Source organism: Molothrus aeneus, chromosome 14 (assembly GCF_037042795.1).
Source record: "Molothrus aeneus isolate 106 chromosome 14, BPBGC_Maene_1.0, whole genome shotgun sequence".
NCBI lineage: Eukaryota > Metazoa > Chordata > Aves > Passeriformes > Icteridae > Molothrus > Molothrus aeneus.
The window spans coordinates 2,938,404-2,956,520 of NC_089659.1; the positions used below are offsets into that span (position 1 = coordinate 2,938,404).

General features: G+C 46.0%; 1 protein-coding gene across 1 annotated transcript in view; it reads left to right on the forward strand.

Moving 5' to 3' along the window:
• Nucleotides 1-18,117, forward strand: part of TRPC5 (transient receptor potential cation channel subfamily C member 5) — a 108,348-nt gene that overhangs the window by 16,983 nt on the left and 73,248 nt on the right. The window contains exon 2 of the mRNA XM_066559270.1: nt 13,886-14,284. Within this exon, the coding sequence (XP_066415367.1) occupies nt 13,907-14,284 (378 nt within the window). The 5' untranslated portion in view covers nt 13,886-13,906. The remainder of the gene's footprint in view (nt 1-13,885; nt 14,285-18,117) is intronic.

Here is an 18,117-nt window from a genome sequence, read left to right on the forward strand (position 1 = left end):
GGGAACAAAACATCTTCACTTTGGGTAAACAATCTCCATATTGCATTCTACCTTAGCACAACACGGGCACAGCAAGCCAGATAAGAATTGTGTTTTCCTTCTTCTCTGTTTCTCTCTGTTCAGAGGGCATGTGAATACCACACTCAGGCACCTCAGGGATGGCACCCACAGATTAATTTGCCATGTGTGATGGGGTGTGCTTCCTGACAGACCCCATTCTGGTGGAACACCAGGCCATTCACATCACTGGTGTGAGAAACCAAAGTCAGGGCAGAGCTGGGCACTAATCTCATTTCCTGCACATTAATTCTGCTTGTTTTGCCATGGACCTGATGATTTGTGGGGAGCTGGACTGATGTGGTTTGGCTGCTTTGCTGGGAGTGTGGAGGAGTGCAGAAAGGCTGTGCAGGGGGATCTCAGCCTGCACTCTGCCCCCAGCCAGTGCTGAGAGCTGGAGACAGCTCTGGAAACAGCCCTGGGAAGGGAGGATTGCATCTGAACTCTGTGCTCACAGCAGGAGATGGTTCAGAGTCCAGGAGTGGGGTCAGCCTGAGCAAGCAAGAGCTGGAAAAGAAGCACATGCCAGGTGAAACCATGTCCAGGTGATGTCTGGCACCTGCAGTGGTCCCTCCAGCAGTTTGCAGAGTTCCTTAAATTCTCTGCTTGTTTCCTGTGTTTCAATGAACACCTCAATCACAGCTCACTTCTTGCACAAGTTTTATTTATGTGGCTCCATTTAGGTGGGGCAAAATAGGTGAGGGTGTCTTCAAACACCACCCAGGCATGGAGTAAAAAGGGTAATAAGGATGCTAAAAAGGAAAGTAATGCAAACTGGTAACTTTCCATCTCCTCTGCTGTGTAAGGATTGGAATTGTCACCAGCAGTGGTCGTGCCCCAGGATTAAATCCTTGAGATAGATGGGACTGTTCAAACCCTTTGTTCCTTTCCAGGCTGTCTGCTAACTCCTGTAGCTGTCTAAGCATCAGATACCTGAATTTTCAGACCCTTCAGAGCCATAGAGAACAGAAGATTTCAGATGAAGAAGCAAGAGGAAACCAAAAGAAAATGAGGATTTGAAAGAGCAGTGCTTGTCAGAGGAGACCAGCAGTGCATCATCTCTGCACAGCTGCTGTTCCAGTGCCTGGTTTGAGGGAAAACATCAGCAGGGAGGTCTCACTCTGCACTGCAGAATTCCACAAGGGGTTCAGCTGGCAGTCAGTGCTCGAGGTGTGGAGTGGAATGAGGTTCTTTACTGCCTTGGGTACTCTCTCAAATGTTGGAAATGTCTCAGGCTTTGCTTTCCTTAGAAAATGGGGGTGATGGTTCCTGTTTGTCAGGGCTCCCTGCCCAGGTGTGTCAGTGGGCAGGGGATTGCAAGAGGGCCTGTCTGGTGATGTCCACTCTGCATTTCTGTCTGTAGCCACACTTCTGACTGTGCTTCAATAAAGATCTCCAGTGTGCAGCATATTTTACAGCTGATTTTAAGCCCAGCATGGCAGTAACAGAGGTGTCCTGCAGCAGAGGAGCTTCAACAGGCCTTGGCTGTTAAGTGAGATGCATTTCTGCTCTGCCAAAAGTGGTGTTAAATTGGTGGCTGCTTTATTGGATTGAGTCAGAGGGATCCTCTGTCACTCCATGTGAGCAAGGTGGATGATATCTGGCTGGAATGATTTAATGGATTTACAAAACTGCCTCCATGGAGAATGCCAGTGATGCTTCTGCACTGTGCTGGCTGAGTGATAACACCCTTTGAGCTTTATAAATAGCAGAGCAGGCAGTCCCTGCAGTGTGTGGGCTTGAGGCAGTGCACAAAGTGCCACTGTCACCCTGACCTGCTACCAGAGCACAGCACAGACACAGCCCTTGCTGCAAGGATCATGATGGGGAATTTTCCAGCCAGGAAGGGGCTTGAGAGGAGGTGCAGGGGCTGCAGAGAGGATCTGGCATCCCCAAATGAAGCAGCTCCCAGGAAATGGTCACAGCCCCAAGCCTGACAGAGCTCAAGGAGTGTTTGGACAGCGCTCTCAGGGGTGCACAGGGTGGGATTTCTGGGGTGTCTGTGCAGGGCCAGGAGTTGGACTGGTTGATCCTTGTGGTCCCTTCAGGCTCAGGATGTTCTGTGACTCTGTGTTTCTGTGATTCTTGTTCTGCCAAGTCCAGGGGCTCCAAGGCCCATTTCTCCCTTCTCTGTCACATCTCAAATCTGCAAACTTTGCCTTAAAGTTTGGAGATTTTTAAACCCAGAGAATTTGGGACACTTTCTGTCTGGTTTCTGCATCAATGAAGTTCACTCTGTGACTCACACTCTTTACTTCACACCCCAGAGGCTAGAAACTTTTTTTTTCTTTTTTTTTTCCCCCAGAAGAACACATTCTCATATAATTATTGAACTCCCAAAGCTGAGGGCTGAAAATAAACCCCAGCAAGCGTGGCTAGACTCCCAGGGAAGTGACAAGCATGGCATGACTGTAATCTAGTCTAGTCGTGCAGCCTGTGAGCAGTTAGGGGAGCTCCCAGCCCTGGGGAAGCTGCTCTCCTGGGCTGAAACAGCTCCTTGATACCCTGCTGAGAGTGATGCTGCTCACAGACCTGCTCCTTGGGGTGGTTTATCCTCAATCTCAATCTCAATGCCAAAACAGTTGCTTTCAGAGTCACTTCAGAGGCACTTTGCAGACAGTGCAGTGCTGCTCCCTTGGCAGAGATCAGTATCTTGTGAGCCATCTGTCCTGTAAGAAACAATGCTGCCTTGTCAGGGAGATGGTGAGAACGATATCCTACACGTTGTAATCTGCGATTTAGCAGCTCCACGCAGACATTCAGGAAAGACTGGCAGCATGAAAAGCACAGCTTTTATCAGGAGTGCACAGATAGGAAGGAACCCCAAGCAGCCAGGGACGTTCTGCAGGTAGTCCTTGTTTGGGGAAATGAAGCAATTAGTCAGCATTCCTCTCTGCAGGTTCAGTGCTCACCATCCCTGTTATGTGCAGTAAATCACAATTTTGGTGCATGGCTGCCATGATCTGACCTTTGGTTCAGGTAGAAGCCAGGAAAGCATCAACCAGGTGTGCAAAGCAGCGTTCAGGGAGAGCAAAGGAGAATTTGGTGGAACTGTGGGTGTGTGAATGTGGAAAGTGGCTCTGTAGAGAGTTCTCAGGGTCTGACAGAAGGCTCACATAGTGTGCATCTGTGTGCAACCTTTGAGATAAGAAATGCTGACTTAGAAATGTCATGGAATAGGACAGACATTGCTGAGAGAGAAATGGAAATAGAAAAAAGTTTTGAAGGATGGCCTTGCAAATAAGACTCTAGGTACTTTGGAGAAATAGAACTATGGAAGGTGCATTGTATTAGGACCCACAAGGAGTAATTTTGGATGATTGGCTCTAAGGTATTTGCAGTATATTGTGGCAAAAGCTGATAGGCCAAGAAACACTTATAGTGCATTGTAATTAGGAAATGGTTGGCTTCTGATTGTGCTGGTGTGAATTATAACATCTGTGTTGTCTCATCCTTCTCATGAGACTGAAAATAGAATAAAGAGTTTTGAAAATGCCTCTCAGTTGCCCCATCTCTGGGTCAGTAAAGGGCATTGTCTGACACATGAGGAGGGAGGAGAGCTCAGCTCCTGCCTTGCAGGGACACCCCTTGTCTCCTGCCTCGTTCCTCTGCCAGAGCTGCAGCTCTGCTGCCTGGCAGAGGTACCTGAGGGATGCACCAGGAGGGGACAGAGCTCTGTGGCACCCCAGGAACCCCAGTAGGGAGAATTCCTGACAGGGAGCAGGGCAAGGAGCCTTTACAGAGCCTTGGAGGGGAGAGATCAAGACTAGGAGAGAAGAAGAAAACTGGGGGAGGCATCTGAGGTAATGACCACCTTGGGGGTGATTTTCATTTTACTGTGAGCTCTCCCTCCCAAAAGAGGTCAGACAGAAAAGGAGAAAGTGAGGCTGGATCAGAAGAAGCTTGGGAGGGAGGAAAAAGGAGAAAGGGAGGACAGGACATCTCCTCAAGAGAACAAGTAATGCCTTGGTCTGATCTGTGAATCCAGCAGACAAGACAGACCTCAGGGGCAAGGTATTAGTTAATTGTTTGCTTTTTAAGGTTTGCAAAACGTTAATATTTTAAGTAGTTTATTCTTCATTAGCATAATTAAGAATACATAAGTCTAAACTCAGTGAAAACAGAATTTACAAATTAGCAGGTGCAGGGATTTGGAAGCGAGGGGTTTGGGAAAACAGAGCTTGTAAATGTCGGCATTAAGTAGAGCAGGGGAATCGTGCCAAGCCTTATTTATGGATTTGTGCATTTCCTTTGCCTGGGCCCACTCCTGCAGCCAAAGGAATGCAGCTCAATTTAAACATGAACCCCCTGCAGTTATACTGTAGCTGAGCCTGAACCCCAGAGCACATAAAATAAAATTCTCCTGAAAAGAAATTTATGAGCCTCACCTCAGACGTCTCTGGAAAGCTGAGGTGTCTTGAATCAACACTTAACTGAACAGGGCAACAAACTGTAAAATTAAATCCAGAAGAAAATGGGAGAAAATTTTAGAGAAGTATCTTGATGAAGGGAAATATGAAAAGAAAAAAGCAGTGGCATAAAGGTATACTGCAGACTAGGCTTGGGGGGGAAAAAGGCATCCTGTTCCCATGTGAGAAATTCCCCTTAGGAAGACCAAGAACTGATTGCCGAGATACTGTCCTGCAGATTTTTCAGTGTGTGACAGAGTAGCCCTGTGGGATACTTAAAATAAGGTTTTTCCCTGGTAAAATGGGACATTTCTAGTTTTTATCATCATTTTCACCACTTGCTGCGCTTCAGATCACCCTGGCACTGGGCTTGTCTCAACAGGCACCAAAGAACTGTTACACCTGCTAAGCTCTAGGTATAGAATATATATGTGCATCTGTATTTATGGGGTATCCTGCCCAGTTACCACTTGCTCTCACAAGGATGAAACAAATAACTTCTGTTCTGCTGCACATTTCCAGCCCATACAACATGAGGATGAATTCTGTCTGTCCTTTTAAAAGGACTTTCAGGTCTGTGGCTCAAAAGATCAGGATGTTATTATTGTTGGTAGCCAAAGGGCACAATGTAAGTATGGCAGAGATCAAGGCATAACTGTGGTTACTCCTACAAATCTCTGACCCAAATCTCTGACTTTATTGGAATGATCTGGAGGTTGGATAAGCAAGTTTTATACAGCAGTTGTTATTCAGGAACCTTTTAGGGCATTCATGGAAGCAAAAACCTGATTCTATGCATTCCTTCACTTAGAAGCAGACTAACAGTGTTACTCCTCTCCCAAGCTGCTTTATGGCTGTGCAGCATTTTTGGAGTCTTTTAGATTTGCCTGCTTAGTACTCTTGAGAACAACATTTTTCCACTTAAAATGAATGTGTTTTTACTGCCTGCAGCCTTTCTGTGGGTCTTCAAAAACTGTCCAGTCTGCAGTTCTAGGCTCTTTCCTGAGCTATCTTAATGAACTAGGATTTGGCTTTGCTTCTTTATTTTATCTGCAGACTGTTCTGTTTATTATCACTGTCAGAAGGAGCTCGCTCACACCTGCTTTCTATGTAAATTTCTCTTTTCTGGATGGCATTTCCACCTTCCCATGAAGCTGAGGCAGTTGTTTTGTCCAGGGACTGTGAAGGATGTAGTGACCAGGGCTGACTTGTGCAAAACCATGACTGGGACAAACTGTAGCTGCCCTGTGATTGTAATGCTCGGTCTGCATCCTTCGTAAATCCATTCAGAGAGACCTTTTGCTTGTGGAAATGTTTCTGTTTCTCAGCTCTACAACCATCTGGGTGGCTCAGGCTGTGGGATTTGGTGTGCCTGAGCTGGGCAGGATCCAACGTGGTGAGGAGGCTGCATGGAAAGGGGGCTGTGAGCTGCATTGTGTGCAGCTGCTGGAGGAGATGGAAATCTCCCCACACTGAGCTGTGCTGTATTTCATTCAGTCACCTGCTCTGACTACTTCAGATATTTGGATCTTTCAGATTTTTCTTTCTCTGTCTGGAAGCCCATGAAGGTTTTGGAACAGGGCAATGTCTGGAAGTTTGTTCCTTTTGCACAGAGTGCAGGCACACAGTGACTGTCAGGCACCAGCACCCTCGTGGGAGCAGGGTGAGCTCCTTGCCCACCCAGTGCTCTCTGTTTGGCCCCATTTGTTCAAAGAACTGTGAAGGTGGTGTGCTTGCTCTCCATGGGGCACAGTGTTCTAGAGATGCAATGAATTTGGCTTTTAATCCTTCTGTATTTACCATGGTTTAGAATTTAACTTGGGAAAGAGAATTCGTGTGTTCTGCACTTTTTAATATCCAAAAGGTGCTGCAGGTAAGCATAGTATTGTTTAAAAAACCCTTTTTTCTTGCAACTGGAAAACATTCATTTGAGAATTGAGCACATGAGTTTGCCTCTTCCTCCCAAGAACCTCTGGTCAGGTGTGAATGCCAGAATTGGGAACAAACCCAAAATGGAGCCAGAGGTAGAATTCCTGCAGCACAGGAGCCCTGGAGGCTCAGATCAGGGGCTGCAGGTGATGGATGCTCCATGTGCTGGGTCTGACTCTGTTTTTACAGGGTGACAGTGAGAACAGCCCAACAGAGCTTGTTCAGGAATAGGAACTGATGGCCACAGATAAATCCACTCGTTGCTGATGAGAAAAGGAGCCCAGACTGTTGCTGTTGGTAGTTCAGAGCTTGCTGCCACTGCCTTTCCCCCTCTCTGCCCACTGTGCCATCATCTGGACTTTCCCCTCCTACCTGGGGGGTTCACTTGCACTTCCAGCTGGGCTGAGGCAGGTCTGACACTCCTCACTGCTCTCCCAGATTATCCTGCTGATTGCAGCAATGATGAGCCAGAGTGGGAACAAGCAGAAAAAAAACCAACAAAAACCCCCAACCTCTTGTTCAATAGCTGCAGAGATTACAAGCAGCAGGCACAGAAGCAGTGGACACAGAGCTGGAGATGATAATGATGCCATGCTACATTAGTGCTGCATTAGCAGATAAGACAACAGGGCAGCGTGCTTGACAGTATTTCTCAGTTCAGTTGACATCTCTTTTTTGTGGAAAATGAATACATAGCCCATCTCAAACAAGTATGGGACAGAGCAGTGACGTCAGACAGACAAAATGAGCTTTCTGTTCTGCCTGCATTTGTAAAGATATGTACTAGGAATATATTCCAGGGCTTAATTTTTTTAATCTTCTCACAATGGTACATTTTTATTTATTACCACCTGCGTGATGGCTGTGTGGAAAGAAGTGGGAGAATTGCAGACTGTAAATGCTTTATTATAAAAGTAGCTAAAAGCATGTTCTGCAGCCATTCCATCACTAGGAAGTAATTTTAATCATTTTAGTAGCCCAGGCTGATTTCTGTTGAGGTAATACTGAAATATTCCGTGGCTGGGTCAGTACTTCTCCCTCCTGCTGTATCCCAAAGAGGAGCTTTGCATTTGGCTCTACAACAGAGGCTTTTTCCGTCATCCTTCCCAAAGTTGTGTCTTGCTTTGCAGCTCCTGCACCTCTGCTTCCTCCTCCCAGGTGCAGGGATAACTCCTCTGGCTGTGCTGCAGGGAAATCTGGTTTGCAGCTGGTTTTTATTGCAGAATTACTCCCCCCGTTCCCAGCCCAGCGTAGCTGGGAAGCTCAGCTGAAATTTTAGCATCGTTAACACCCCATCAATGCCGTGTGAAACTCACCCGTGGGCCAGCACTGGGCAAATATCCATCTGCATCCCAGCCCTGGGGTGGATCAAAACACACAGAACCCATCCCTGGACATGCAGGAGGCTTGAGGGAGCCCTGAGCATTTGAGATTTCTGGTCAGCCCAAATTCTCCATCCATAAATTACGCTCTGCCTGGCAGAGGAGATGTAGAGGAGAACATCCTGGTGCAAAGGGAGCTTCTTGCTCATCTTTGAACAGAATGAGGCAGGTGAATCCTCAGTGCTTTGCAAGTGGACACAAAGCTGAAGGTTCCAGCAAGGAGCTTATATTATATATATTTATGCATATATATAGATCTATATATCTCATACAGATATATAAAACCACATAATATAAATCCCCATATGGGGTTGCTCATGACTCATCAATTGATTATGCAGCGGAAGAGACTTCTACCAAAGAGTTGTCCTTTCCAAATCAAACATATATATCTTGGATAATTGTCACCCTCCCCAGGAAGTTAAGATTTGCAGTTGGGACTTGAGTCAAATTGTGACATTTTGCATTACTGGCAAAGGATTTTCTTCTGGTGGCTGTAAACTTGTGCTCTGAAGTTTGAGGTTGTCTTTCTTTACAAACACTTCTGGGTTAGGAGGTTCTGTGCTGTACCCAGGGAATTGATGTGTTCTTACCCAGGCCTGGAGTGATGATGAGTGAAAAACACTTCATGAGGAATTTTTCTCTGCGTCTCCTAAGGACATATCTCCACTGTGAATCACTGCAGCATTGTCTTTTTATCACATGTGCTATTAGTGTTCTTCCTTTCTTCATGTTGGACAGTGAAAGTGGATTACTCATCCCCAATTTTATTAGCTGTCACTTTCTCATTTTTGTGTTGTGCTGTGGCCCTGCAAGTTTTGGACAGCACTTACTCCAGTCAGTGATATATTTTATATAACTTATGAGCTGGATATAAACTTTCTGAGATCATGGGGCTTTAGCTAAAAGGAATTTACACAGCCATAGAACCAGAAGGTCACTGCAATTTTATAATTTTAAAACATGTCTGAGGTCATACATTTATTCAGTCATGGCTCTCTATGCGTTTAAAGGCATCAGGAAAAATTTCTCCTTCTGTGGTGAGAGATCATGAGAGACAGTGAGACTTAGGGTTGTAATCTGGTTCCCACTGAACTCCATGGAAGAAGCAATTTTCTGGAACAAGGGGGTATCATAGCAGAAGGAAGGGAATTGCAGAACGTTACAAAGTCAGTTTTATTTCCTCATACTGTGCTCAGCCAGGCATTGTTAGTAAATAAGATCTAGAGCACTTAAAAGAAGGATCCAATCACAAATTCAGTTGGTCCATTAACTACATGTAATATTATTTACCTAAGTGGTCCTTCTGGACTATTTCATAGCTCAGGTTGATGCCCTTTTTTAAACAGATCAATAGTACTGAGCAGGCAGTGTGTGAGCACCATGAAAGTCAGGCCATTTTCACAGTTATGGGCCGTGATTTCCAGACCTGGAGTCCAGATTAGAATTGCAAAATGAGGAAAATGCTCTCCCTGAAACACTAAAAAGAAGAAAACAGCCTTGGCAAGAAGGATGGGAAAAGCAGTGGAGCAAGATGTATTGCAAGGGATCAGTTCTTTGATGGGGCTGATAAATGCATGTGGCTTTTGCAGCACATAAACCCTGCTCAGGTCTGAGAGAAGGTGCAGTGGCATTTCACACACCGAGTTTTGCTGGTTGTCTTGGTTTGGAAAGACAGGAATCTGCTAAGGAAGGCAGGAGCCTCCCCTGAAATGGAGAATGTAAACCCTCCCCACCCATCCGAATTGCTGTAAATTTTAAATTAAGGGGCTCTCAGGCAAAAATATGGGAGTGGAAAATAACAGTTCTTTAATAGGGAAGGAAAAAAATAAAAGGATAAAATAAACAATGCAGCACACTGGAACAACACTGACAGAGTTAGAACCCAGCCTGACACCCTGTGGGTCAGGGTGCTGGCAGCAGTGCCATTGGAATTGTGGCTCAGCCCTCCTGCAGTGTCAGGGGTGGCTCTGCTGGAGCAGGGATCCTGTAGAGAAGGATGGATTCTGCCTCTGAAGATCCAGTGGAAGGAGAGGCAGCTGCTGCTCCTCTGGGGAATCCAGTGCAGAAGCTGTGCTGGTGTTCCAGAATCTCCAGATTATATCCAGGTAGGAATGCTTGGCTCCTCCCCCTGGGCTCACATCTCCCAATGGGATGCTGTAGCTCTTATCAGCCATGCAGGGACATTCAATGGCTGTTATCAGCAGGTGTCCCCTCCCGAGGGAGGAGTGATTGTGGTCACTCAGAGAGAGAGATAAGGCAAACTGCCCACTTGACAAAAGATAATCTGCCCTACAGATGGTGATAGAACACATCTTGCATTGCAGTCTGGAACACTGGTGTGAGGGAACACCCAGCCGTGTTCTGAGCAACCTGCCAGGTGGGGGCTTTGCTGGCTGCTCTCAGGTGTGATGCAGAGTCCCAGCAAGTGGCAAAGGTAACTCTTTGCTGTTGGTCCCATGTCCAAAATCGGTGTTTGATCAGTTCCTCAGGCTGTCAGATGTCAGCTGGCAGCTAAATTCAATACTCCCAGAGTCTCTGTGCCTCCCTTACAGGAGCAATGGTGCTTTCCCACCTCTGAATCAGCTTCATGATGATGATCAAAGCAAATAAAATCCAGGAAGATCCTGTTTTATAATGGTCCTGGTGACACATGGCTTTAAACTGGCTCTGGCTGCCTCCCCTCCAGCTCTACTCATCCCATTTCATCCAGGTCACCCTGATTCCCTGAGATAGGGCTGTGTGGGAGTGTGTGGTGTGTGTAAAGTGGAAACTGAGGGATGGCTCAACTCCCAACAGACCCTAAAAGTCTTTTGTAGCAACAGCTCATGGAATTTTTAGTGGCAAAAGGCCAGAAATTTTCCTTCCCCATACCAGGCCAGCTGTCCTGGGCTGAAACTCTGATTTCTTGTGCCAGGCTGAAAAGGCTTGGAGATTTGGACTCACAATTCATGGAGAAGGCTGTTTTGTTTCCCAGGATGTATAGCACAGTCCCCCAACTCATTATGGATGGCTTTTCTAGATTAAAAGGAAAAAAGGATTGTTTTATTGGAGAAAACTAAACAAACCTGACATCCCACACCATTTATTGACCCCATCTGAGAAGCCTTTAGTTTAAAGCCAACACGTGAAGGGCATCTCTGCTGGAGAGAGATGATAGAGTCCAAACTGGGTGCTAAGTCCTCTGCCTGTATCTTGAGTAGTTTGTTATGTTTCCCTCATCATGGTTCTCCTTTTCTCTCCACCTGTTTGTGGTGCAGGTATCACCAGTGCATTAACCAGTCCCTGTGTATTGTCTGAGGCATCTGCACTCAGGCATAGGCTGGGAGAATTTTCCTTGCCCCAAATAGTAACCCAAGTAGCAGAAAATGCCTCTTTGGGAGGAGAATTCGTGTGGAAAACATGTGTTTTCAGGCTCTCTGCACCCATTCCAAAATTTTAGTGTGACTGGCTTTCTATTTTTGCAACCTTTCAGGAATATCACTGCTGCTTCTCCCTAGGCAGCACCTGTGCATTGCCTTCTGTTCTCTTACCTGGATTGCATCAATATTTTTGTAATTTTGGACTGTTAAGGAGGAGACAGGACCAGTTTGGGAAACACAAGTGTGTAGGGCCTACCAGAATTGTCTGCTGCACCCTGGGAGCCTGGTGGTGCTGAGAGGGGACAGCTGGAGCAGGGCTCTTGTGCTCATTCATTCCATCCACAGGCGTGGCTGATGCTTTGTTAAATAATTTTGCTTGACAAAGACATTGGGTCTGTAAATTGTGCTGGATCTCTGGCTGAGGGGCAGCTCAACAGATTTCAGTTTTGCTGAAATCTTCCATGAACTCCAGGCAGACATTTTTATTATTTTCTTTTAATCCTGCCTGCTGTTATTTCCAAACCCAGTCAGCAGTATGTGTTTGTCAGGCTATGCAGGTGCTGACATGAGAGGCATTCAGGAAGATCATTAATTTTGTGATTTTTTCCTTTCCTTTCCTGTTTGGTTTTATTGCAGCTTCCTATATGCTTGAGGTATTAACATTATTAGCTTTCTTTGGGCTGGGGTTCTACTGGGAGATGAGATCTCCCTGAGGCATTGAGATATTTGAAGATTTCTTTTCTTTCTCCAAAACTGTTGGGAAGGAAGGGGATGCAATGCTGGCATGATGCTTCATAAGGTGACATTTGTTATAACTCATTGCAAATGTTACTCACCATCTACAAAATGTCCAATTAAACTAAAGAGCAGTGAAAAATATCCAATTCCATTTTAGCAGCAGCACTTGTTGCCAGAATCCCTCATGGTTTTTGGAGCCAACAGATTCCCCCAGGAGACCTTTACATGGTGACTACTGTCCTCTGGCACCAGTTCCACTGGTTGGTGTTCCCTGCTCCCATCAGCCAGACTGTCACACAAGGACACCGTTCCCTTCCCATTTGGGTTTCTCCTTGCTTTCCCAAAGATCTCTTCGGTCCTTAGTTGTTACCGGACCTGTGCTGCATCCTTCTGTCTCCTGTTTCAGTGGGAATTAGCTGGATCCCAGAGGAATAGCTTTTTCAAAAACAAAATTTGAAAATGACCTGTGATCCTTGGTGCTTTCCAAAGTCAGAGTAGTTGGTTCTACATGCAGTTTATTGAAGCTTCTGAGTCACTGAGATTCTTCCTTAGTTCTAAAAGCTTTAGTGGCATAATGTTCCTGCAGAAAATCAGCCAATATATTTATGGTTTCTAATCAGATTATGGGTCCTTTTGCCTCCAGTGCCTTTGTGTGTGTCTTGAGGTTGAACCACTGGATTCTGTGGTTCTGCCTGTGCAGAGAGACACATGTGAGCACTGTGCCAGTATCTCTGGGTAAGTAACAAACACAAACTTCTCTGGCACTTGGAGGAGAGCAGGATCCTGAGCGAGCACATTCCCCGAGGTGCCAAAGCAGCTGGTACAGATCCCTGGCTCCCCAGGAAGTTCTCAGATACAGCTTTGCTGTCTGCTACAGCCACCCACTGTTCTGCAGTGTCAGCTGGGCTGGAGCTCAGATCCACCCACTCTGGGAAGGCAGAAATGCTGTGGGGCTCTGCGGCTGCCTGGGGTGGCAACTGCAGTGCCCTCTGCACCACCACAGCCTCCTCCTCACCATCCTTCATCAGCACCTCCTTTCCCCCAGGATAGGGCACTACAGTGGGCCAAAACTCCAGCTAATTGGCTGCAGGAGGCTGTTGAGCAAGGAGCTGGAATAAGTCACCCAATTAGCTGTAGCTGCTGGTGGCCCCGGTGCTGGCCTGGTGTCGCTTGTCAAAGCCAAGCAGAGGTAGACAAGCCTGGTTCCTTTTTTCCTTACCTGTGAATACCCAGGCTGTGTCTCCTGTGACTCCAGTCACCTGCTGGGATCTTTGAGGTGTGGGAAGGAACCTCAATTCATTCAGTTTGCTGCACTTTTTCCAAGGCAGGATTTACTTCTCGTTTTCCTAGACCACAAAACAACATCGCTGCCTTTGGAGAGCAAGGGTGGGAGCTTTCTACATCAGCCTGTCTTTAGGTCCTATTTATAAATGAGGAGAGTGAGAAAAAATGTTTAAAAACATGCAAGCTTTAAAAATAAAACCATGACCTAGTCGAAGAGTAAACACTAAAGAAAAATAAAAGGCTGTTTTAAGAGACGGAAGCAGAGAAGCAGCAGCAAAAATGTTCAAAATGAATCTATTACTGTAAAGAGGAGGCTGTAAATCAACAGCTCCCATCACTGACAGTTCAGAGATGTTGAGGACCTGGTTTAGCAGTGGAAAGGGAGGAAATAAAAGGAACTTTGAGTGGGAAATAAAACAAAGATGAGAAATCCACTATTTGCATGTGATAGATTACCCATAAACATCAAGATGTGCTTCTGACCAGAAAAAAGACATCGATGGTGTAGTGTTTAAACAAGATGCAAAATTATACTGAGTTTCTGTCATTGTGAGTGATGGTGCCACCTTTCTGCTTTCAGGTAGCCCTTTGAGGTGGGGTTGCTCAGGGGGTGTCATGAATGCACCTTAAAAAGGGATGGGGAGCTTTTCCCATGATGGCCCTTTGGAATTTGGTCCCCTGTGGGGCTGTGCTGTCACTGATGAGTGGTTCTCCTCCCTCACAGGTTGCCTGGTCACTATGAACCATGGCCCAGCTATACTACAAAAAGGTCAACTTCTCCCCGTACCGAGACCGGATCCCACTGCAGATCGTGCGAGCGGAGGCAGAGCTCTCATCGGAAGAGAAAGCCTACCTCAGTGCTGTGGAGAAGGGGGACTATGCCAGCGTGAAACATGCCCTGCAGGAGGCAGAGATCTACTACAACATCAACATCAACTGCATGGATCCTCTGGGGCGCAGTGCCCTACTCATAGCCATAGAGAATGAGAACCTGGAGATCATGGAGCTGCTGCTGAGCCACAGCGTCTACGTGGGGGACGCTCTGCTCTACGCCATACGGAAGGAGGTAGTGGGAGCTGTGGAGCTGCTGCTCAATTACAGGAAGCCTAGTGGTGAAAAACAGGTGGGTTGAGTGTTCCCCTTCAGTTTTGAGCCGTTATCCTGCCTCAGGAAAGTGCTGCCACTCAAAGTCCTTGGTGTTGGTCCATGGCTTTAAATACCCAGGGCAGTCCTGGGTATTGTAAACGAGGGATGCCCTGACAAAGGCAGGAATGATGCATCTGACTCCATGTTCTCAGAAGGTTAATTTATTACTTTATTATGCTATATTATATTAAATAATACTATACTATACTAAAGAATACAGAAAGGATACTTGCTGAATGCTAAAAAGATAATAATGAAAACTCCTGACTCTTTCCAGAGTCCTGACACAGCTTGGCCCTGATTGGCCAAAGAGTGAAAACAACTCCCAGCAGAATGCAATGGAACAATCACCTGTGGGTAAACAATCTCCAAACACATTCCACATGTGAGCACAACACAGGAGAAGCAAATGAGATAAGAATTGTTTTCCTTTTCTCTGAGACCTCTCTCGCTGCCTTTCAGCCTTTCAGGAGAAAAACCCTGGGCAAAGGAATTTTTTCAGAGAATGTGAATGCCACACCTGGGCAGTCCTGTTTGGATGGTAATCTCCAGCCTGAGCAAACATGTTCTGCCTGATTTAAACACCCAGTTTTTTCTCTCTCACTCGGTGTTCTTTCCAGCCGTACAGTGTTTGTGGACACACTGATTTATAGGTTGATTTATAGATGAGCACTTTCTAAAGGAATTTGTGGCTCTCTGAAATTATATTACAATCTGTAAATATGAACTATTGCCACGCTGTTGTGCTGATATTAAGTGGAATTGCTTTTCATAAGTAAATCCTGAAAGCACACAAGCTTATTTACAGCTGCAAGCAAGCAAACAGTCTGCTGGGTTTCAGTCCTTTGCTGTAGTGCAGACAGATCATCTTGGTCTCCCTCTCCAGAGAGCTCCAGGGCAGAAATGCTGAGGCAGGACATAACTTACAGCAGTGACTTGTAGGAACGATCCTGAGTTGCAAAGCCACCTCTGAGTTACATAAGGATCTTATGGAAAAAACAAGATCTTATGGAAAAAACCAAATTTTAATCCTGTCACTTCAAGTGTCACATATTGTCACCAACTGGGTTTTCTTTTTTCTGATTTTCTTCTTTTCATTTGTAAGCACTACTGCCATTAACTAGAATAATTAATGTACATTGCTGACCACTGATAATTTTTGCATATTCACTGCTTAGAAAGGAACATCCAAAACTTGGATAATCCTTATATATCAAGCCTCCTTTTGAAGGGAACGCATCCCTCTGTGTGTGTGAAAGATTAATACCAATCAATCACGGAAGAAAATGTTTTCAGTGCATAGGCCCCTTGGCACACAGTTTTTCAATAGTAATTTCATGTAGCCGAGCAAACAATAAGGATCAACCCTGACAGAATTCAAGAGTGCTCAGCTTTATTATTTAGAAATAACAGCATTGTGCATGCTTGTAGCAATGTGATTCTAATGTGTGGTTTAAAAACCAGAGAGATAACAAAACTCCTCTATCTGACCTAAAAATGGAACTGTTAGTACTGAGTTTTAGTCTGACAAAATGCAAGTAGCAAAATACAGACCATCCATTAAGAATGAGCCATTTTTTCCTTGGTCTTCTAGAAATTTGAGCATCCTGCAGCTCAACAGGACAGAAAGCAGAACAGAAAAGTTTTTTTCAGCAGCGTGAGGAATTGCCACTGATTATAGCAGGCTAATGACAAGTTTCTCCTGAAATGTCATGGAAAGCAAGTGATGATGGGATTCATGTAGATTTCTGTAACATCCCTTGAATACTAAAACTTGTGTCCACTCAAATCCCCAGCCCTGCTGGCTTAACTGGACAGAGACAGAGGTCTGTGAAATGAGGTTGGTATATTACAGCTGAAATTCAGCTCCAGAGTCTCCAGTTCAATGATGCATTTCATAGTAGGCCTGTTCCATTTTTGTTATCTGTGTGCCAGCTCTCCTTCTGTAGCTAGAATTGTATCTGCTGCAGGGTTTACAACTTGGAGGAGAGCATGTGTGGGGGAGAGAAGATGCGGTGCCAGTTTCAGCTTTATTTACAAGGTTTGTTACAAGAGCAGATTTCGTCAGTGTATTTTAAACTAGCACTGGCTTGGTGCAAGATTCTATGAACAAACTCAGATTAACTTCCCTGGCTGGGGTTCAGGCTCTTCTGGGATTGCAGAAAGAGTTTGCTGGTAGAGAGCTGCAGGACTGGACTTCCCTTGCAGCTCTTTCACTGACTGCTCATGCAGTGATGGGAATGAAGATTTATTTCATGAGTGGTGATAGGACAAGCTGGGCCAAAGTTGGTTATTTTGTCAAGGGCCAAAGCTGTTACAGGAGGGGTTTCTGAGCACGAGCTCCTGATGCTAATTCCACAGCAGTATCAATATACATTCATTAATTGTCCTTGCTGGACCCTTTCTCAGAGGGTCCTTTGGGAACCCCACACCTAATTGCTTTCACAAAAAGCACCTGATAAAGCAGATTAGCACAGATTTGTCCTCATCAGCTACTTAGATGTTCTAAAACATGTAGAAACGCTGCTTTTTTGTTCCAGTAGTAACAAAAAAATCACACCTCATAGGAATGCTTCTGTCTGGCTGTGAAATTTATAAGATGCTACCACTGCACTTCTTACATATTAGGTTCAGTATAATCTATTAATTAAATGTACAGAGGCTTCAGTTTGCCTGCACAAGCCTATGTGGGGACAGCTGTGTGCCACCAGGGTCTGGCTGTCTCTGCTGCACTCAGGGCAGAGGTGCAGGAGCAGCATCCTCTGCTCTGCATTGAACGTTCCTTCACCTGAGCCTGGGCTCTGGGAGGACCTGCTGGCTCCCTTTTCCTGCTGCCAGCCTCTGAGCAGGTTATTTGCCTCTCTCCCCGAGCCTGGTGTCTCTCTGGGCATGAAGAGCTGTTCCTATTTGCGTCTGTTCACGTCAGCCCTGTTAATTGTTGTCTTTGCATCTCCAAAGCAGCTGAGCAGCATCACCCAGCATAATCCATTTCATGGGTGTGTATCTTCAGCCTCATCACCATGCCACAATCCTGACAGCAGCTCTTACAGCTGCCTCGTTCCAGCCTCTCCTGGAGTTGCAGTGGCTGGATGTGGTTAGGAAGAGAGACCCCCAAAACAAGGTGGGAAAGCTCAACCAAGGCAGGTTCACCCAGCAGCCACAGAGTCTCCAAGAGGAGAGCTCCAGACCCGGCTCTGAGAGCTGCCCGAGGGAAAGAGCTCTGCTTTTCCACCTGTAGGATGACCTTTTCAGGGAGCAGAAGTTGAAAACCTTTCAAACACACGTAGTGACCTTTGCTGTGCTCCTTATGTAAGAGAATCAGGGTCTCGTCGATGCTGTAAGGGCCGGGGGAGGGGGATGGATGAAGGGGTTGGGCGGCTCAGGGGCTGGGATCCTGTCATTAAGTGAATTTTTCTGAGTCATTATTCTGCAAACCTTTGCTAGACTGCTGTTTAAGCGCCATTTACTGCGAATGCGGTGACAATGGCAGGGGTAAGTCACAGGCAGTAACTATAACAACCCGGGGCTCGGCGCAGGAGCAAATTGCTCTGTTTACATGGTGAGAGCCACCTCGCTCCAGAGGATGCTGCAGAGCACAGCAGAGATCAGCACTGATGTGCTCCAGTACATGGGCTTCTTTTTAGGTTTATCTCCAGCCGAGGTTTGTGGGCTATTTTAAGATTTTAGCATTTCTCATCAAATCTGCGCTGCCCAGTTCAGACAACAAGGAATGGTGTGGCCAGCAGGAGCAGGGACAGCATCCTGTCCCTGGCTGTCCCAGGAGCAGGGAGCTCATCCTGCCCCTGTCCC